The sequence below is a fragment of the Nematolebias whitei genome, chromosome 11, assembly GCF_014905685.2.
Source record: "Nematolebias whitei isolate Nwh7 chromosome 11, NemWhi1, whole genome shotgun sequence".
Lineage (NCBI taxonomy): Eukaryota > Metazoa > Chordata > Actinopteri > Cyprinodontiformes > Rivulidae > Nematolebias > Nematolebias whitei.
In genome coordinates this window covers 46,561,992-46,567,527 of record NC_056508.1, presented here as the reverse complement: position 1 = coordinate 46,567,527, position 5,536 = coordinate 46,561,992, and the positions used below count along the sequence as shown (strand labels likewise).

The following is a 5,536-nucleotide window of genomic DNA, read 5'->3' as shown; positions in this document are numbered from 1 at the left end:
TCATCCTGGTTAGGGGATTAGTGAGTAACAATTTTATGGAAGCTGTTCCAAAAACTACAGTAAAATGTAATTAAAATAAAAACGTTTTATAAAACAACAAATCAAGGTGCCGTGTAAAACAAGGTGAAATCCTAAAAACAAGAACGTATTTGATGTTTCCATTGACCTCATCAAATTCAAGACGTGAAGCACTGGTTTAAGGAGAACCAGTCCTGGTCCAGTCAAAGCCCAAAGCCCTGGAGCTCCTGAGGAGATCGTCACTTTGATCATTTGCTCGTGTGAAACTAACGCGTCTGCTTCCATAAGAAAAGGTGACAAAAGTTTTGAAACTCATTAAAATGTAAATTTGTGCAGCAGGACAAAACTTAACGAGATGATGTGTTGAACCACCTGCAGTGGAGGAGGCTCTGCTGCTTCCTCAACTTGAGTCGGCAGGAAAAGGAAAAAAACGGTTTACTCTTAATCAAGTTAATTACGAGTTAATTAGTCGGGGCTTTTACTCCAACATGTTTGTGTTGGCAGGCGACGCTCTTCACCTCCAGCTCGTTGTTGCAAAGTGTCGGTTTCAGTGATCGCTCATCAGCTCTTCTCTGCGAGGAGCTTCAAACGCTAATCAGATCATCGGCCTCGTACGGAGAACGAGCGGTCAGAGGACCGAGCTGCTGCTGGGAACCGCTCCCGAGGTGAAAACCACCAAACGGTGCGAGCGAGTCCTCCGTCAATCCAGAACCGTTGGAGGTCTTGTGGTGACCAACTTGTGACGGACCTTTACGTGGTCCTTCTTGAACAGGAGGAGCTTACTGCCGGAGGTCAGTCCGTTCCAGCGTACCAACCGTGGCTCCAGGTGGTCTCAACCTCACCATCGTCCTCCCCCATGAGACAAGATGGAACTAGACCAAGGATGATGTCATTTATGTTTCTTCTTCTGTGGTTGAGTCAGAGTCAACAGATCCAGGACAGATACCCAGACCTCCCTCCCCAGCCCCTCCTGGTGGGACCCCAAGGGCTTTTCCCAGTGGGACATGCCCAGAAAACCTCCAGATGGAGACATCTAGGAGGCAATGCCTGAACCACTAGACCTCTAAGACTTAAACGGCCCCCCACCCTACGGCTGCTTGTATCCAGGATCTCGTTCCTTCAGTCCTGATCCAGACCTCAGGACCACAGGTGAGGGTTTGAACATAGACCAGTAAATCCAGAGCTTTGCCTTTGGACTCAACTTTCTTCACTATGGCCGACCGAAGCAACGCCCTCATTACTGAGGACCAGGCCCTCGATCCATCTCCTGCTCCATCCTACCACCCAGATACTTGACCTCCTCCACCTGAAGCTCCTTGGTTTCTTACATTCCTGATTAATGGCACCAGCAGCACTGCTAATCGTAACCTACGGCCTCGACACAATTTAAAATACAAAAACGGGTAAAAACCAAACAGCCCGTCTAAATAAAGGTTGAACGAATGAAACTTGTCCTTTAAAACAGTGGTTCCCAACTCAGGTCCTTGGGGAACACCATCCTGCATGTTTTACTCGTTTCCTGCTTTGACGCACCTGATTTGAACGAGTGAGTGATTAACAGGCTTCTGCACAACTCGACGTAATTCAATCTCTGAATCAGGCGAGTTGGAGCAGGAAACAACTGAAACGTGCAGGATGGCGTTCCACAAGGACCAGGGTTGGGAACCGCAGCTTTATAGGTCCAACGAGTTGCATGTGGTGACATCTAGTGGCTGAAATTGGAACTTGCTAAATGCCCCCACCTATAAAACTGAAAAGGTCCACTTCAGTGGCAGAATGTCCCGTTTCATCCACATTTACAAGCTGGTTGTTTTATCGTAATAAATAGTGATAGAAAACACACAGATAAATAAAAACTTGTTTTTTTGTGTGTAGATCAGCCTGAATGATGCTCACTGGAGTTACAAAACATACAGCAGGTGATAAATATTTGTGCTTCTCATAAAACGTGTTAAATGTCCGTGCTGGTCGGAACGTTTCCTGTTCTTCTTGCACCGTTCGGGTGGAGAAGCTGCAGGTTTCTGCACTGAACCTGGACCAGCTTCAGCTCGTGTGGTTGTGCCCGAGCTGACGCAATCATCCGAAGCTGCAGATTTATTCATACTCTAGTAAACAGCTGGAAGTTTATTTTCTCGGAATCACAGAATTAGAGGCTGAGCATCAGATAATTACCTTCTCCAGTCGCCGAGTGATCCGACGCTGCGAGGAAACACTAAAAATAAAAAAATATCTGGAGCATCGGAGAACATTTTCTTGCTATTGTCCTGGAACAAAAGGAGAAAGGATGGGCTCAGTTCACAGAAAAACAGTTTAATTTTTTTTATAATTACACATATTTACAACAAAGGAAGCAAAGTTTAGCAGATCTGAGCAGTTGAAAACAAACTTCATGGTTTTATTTAATTTAAATTCCTCCAAACGTTTGAACAGCCTTCCACTCCGCAGTTTGGATTCAAGGACTTTCAGTTCATTCATTCGTTCGTTCGTTCGTTGGTCCCTTCAGGAAAAATAAAAAACACGCCACTAATGTTTCTTTTAATCGGAGAAAAGGTCAAATAAAATTAGACGCAGCAGCAGAAAAGACGAAGTCTTAAACCGAATCCTTTCGATTCTTCGCCGGTTCTCGTCTCCACCTGGTCCTACGCTGCAGATCATCGAGATCTTTTAACTCTGGACCAACTAGTTAAGAATATTAGTATAAAATTAGAACGGCTGGGTTTTATTTACTATTTCTGAGTCTGGGATCAGCCACGATGTCTCCAAACTAACCGGCTCGCGCTGAAGGCGTCAAAAACCTCAATCTGAGATTGTAGAAATGTTCACAGTGGATTGTTTTATTCTGTTATTCATCTGAAGTTTGTCCTGATAAAATTTTCTAAAAATACAACAAAAAAAAAAAGCCTATTTGGTTAAAAAACAAAAATCTGTTGCAATTTGAAGATTAAATAGAGATTGTTTTATAAAAAGGAGCCAACCCAGAGTGGATCTCAGCTACAGGTGATCTCACAGGTGAGGGTAACGTTGCTGTGACTCCCGTTCTGCGTTTTCGCTTCAAACGAGACAAAAGACCGGAACGTGGGAGTTGAAGCCACTGCAGAGGAGCACTCTATGCCCCGCCCCTTTTAGGTAAACCAGTGAAACGTTTTTCTTAAAATGCAACAACGCACTTTAGAGCTTTGTTTCACCTTCTGCTTCGTGCAGTTTTAGTGCCTCTCTGCTGTTCATGAGTTTTAAAAGTGCGTTCGGTGCTAATAAATGTTTTGAGGCTAGAATTAAAGCGTCGTGTTACACTGTGATTGACAGTCGAGTAGGCGGGACTTCTGCATCGAGGGTCAGCCCCACGTCCCCAGCGCACAGACTCTGGTTCCAAAAACGCAAGATGGTGGAACCCACAAAAACAGACATTGGGGCTTCATGTTTTGTCGGCGGTGGTGTCTCACTGCGCTGCGACTGTTGGAAACACCAAGTTTCACCTGGAATCATCAAACGACCGGTTTCACCAAGATCTTCTGGTGGGAACGGTACTCACTTTCTTGTAACTTTAATAAAAATCGCAGCAGACTAGCCTCGATCGGTTTCTCACAGATTCTTTTCCACGGTACACATCTAAAGAACATCACTTGGTATTCCTGTCCGGGACAAATTCTAATTTTCAAGTGTCGGCCATCTTGGTTTTAAAGTAAAACTGTGAAGTTGAATTTACTGAAGAGAACCGACAAATTAAAACGTGATCTTTTTCTGCTGCTGCTCAGGTGAGTTTGTGGACAATCGTCAATGGTCTGAAAACAAAAGGGCTCGTGATTGGAGACTGATGAAGGATACTTCTGATTCTTCCAGAACCTGGTTTTTCATCCCGTCTGGACCTTGGTTTGACCAGTTTAACCTTCTGACGGGTGGAGAATGTCCAATCAGTGCAATCAGACATAATTAATTTGATCTGTGAGGCACTTCTTAAATTAAATCCATCCCTCGGTTTAGTTGGAGAAAGTCCTACAAGACAATAAAAAGAAAAGTTTACCAATGAAAATGTGCCACTTGCATCAATAGAAAGGCATCGTTGATTTTAGATCCACTACCTACATTATATTACACAATAACTTAATTTCGTTTGTACATTCTTGTTTCGTTCAACTCCTCTACAAGATACAAAAGAAAAAGTGCAGATTCAAATTGTTTTCAGTTCTTCGGCAGAACTCGTCGGGAGACGTGAGACGGGTTGAAACGGTTTCTTTATGACGGCAGGCACAGAATGAGACGTGAAGGTGGACGCTCCGCGGGGAAACGGGAAATAATCCGAAGGAGAAAAACCAAAGAAACGATAAAAGCAGGGAATGTTCTCGCAGTCCAGAGTTTCTGTTTCGCTCCTTCAGGAGAGTCTGGTGATCAACGGTCCAAGAGTTCAGGAAGGAAAAGCTTCGTCTTCGTTCCTTCACGACCGGTGCAGCTCGTCCTCCTCGTCTTCTCTTTATTCACGTTTACATTTTTTGGCTAAAACGGCAGCTTGGACGGACAGAAGGTGAGAGAGGACGCTGGTGTCTCGTTCATACGGACTCCTCTGTGGACAGCAGCAGAGGGTTGATGTATTCAAACCCCTCGAACTCTGACTGGTCTATTCTCTTGATGACGTCCCTGAGGAGGAGAAGACAGAAACATCAGAGGAGTTGCTCCATCACCTCAACGATCTTTGTCCTAAAAATTAAACGTCCACATTGACGGACACTTTGACTCAAAACATACAAACAGATGAAGACAAAGTCCAACCAACATGTTGGTCACAGGACTGGTTTTAGAACGTAAATGTGTTTTAATTTGACAATAAATCACGTTTCAGTTCCTCACGTTGTTCCTGGAATTCAATTTATATTAAATTATCTAATTAACACCAGTTTGTAAACAAGAGTCACTTCAGAATACCAGTTAGTAAAACAGAAAACCAGATAGACACAGAAGGGCTGGTCCAGGTGTAGTTCCTATGGTTCAGGTATAGCTTCAATGGTTCAGGCGTAGTTCCTATAGTCCAAGTGTAGTTTCTATGGTTCAGGTGTAGTTCCTATAGTCTAAGTGTAGTTTCTATAGTCCAAGTGTAGTTTCTATGGTTCAGGTGTAGCTTGTATGGTTCAGGTGTAATTCTTATGGTTCAGGTGTAGCTTCTATGGTTCAGGTGTAGTTCCTATAGTCTAAGTGTAGTTTCTATAGTCCAGGTGTATTTTCTATAGTCCAGTTGTAGTTTTAATGATTCAGGTGTAGTTTTTATAGTCCAACTGTAGTTCCTATGGTTCAGGTGTAGTTTATATAGCCCATGTGTAGTTTCTATAGTCCAGGTATAGTTTCTATGGTTCCGGTGTAGTTTCTATAGTTCAGGTGTAGTTCTTTATAGTCCAACTGTAGTTTCTATAGTTCAGGTGTAGTTTTTATAGTCCAAATGTACTTTCTATGGTTCAGGTGTAGTTGCTATAGTCCAGTTGTAGTTTTTTTTATGGTTCAGGTGTAGTTTATATAGTCCAGGTGTCGTTTTTAT

At 43.3% G+C, this 5,536-nt stretch overlaps 1 protein-coding gene across 1 annotated transcript in view; it reads right to left on the bottom strand.

Annotated features, from left to right (window-relative positions):
* Nucleotides 1-2,883: 2,883 nt before the first annotated feature.
* The window catches only part of prkcz (protein kinase C, zeta), a gene marked incomplete in the record, with an annotated part of 124,479 nt that continues 121,826 nt past the window's right edge, over nucleotides 2,884-5,536 (bottom strand). The window contains 1 exon segment of the mRNA XM_037685061.1: nucleotides 2,884-4,647. Within this exon segment, the coding sequence (XP_037540989.1) occupies nucleotides 4,560-4,647 (88 nt within the window).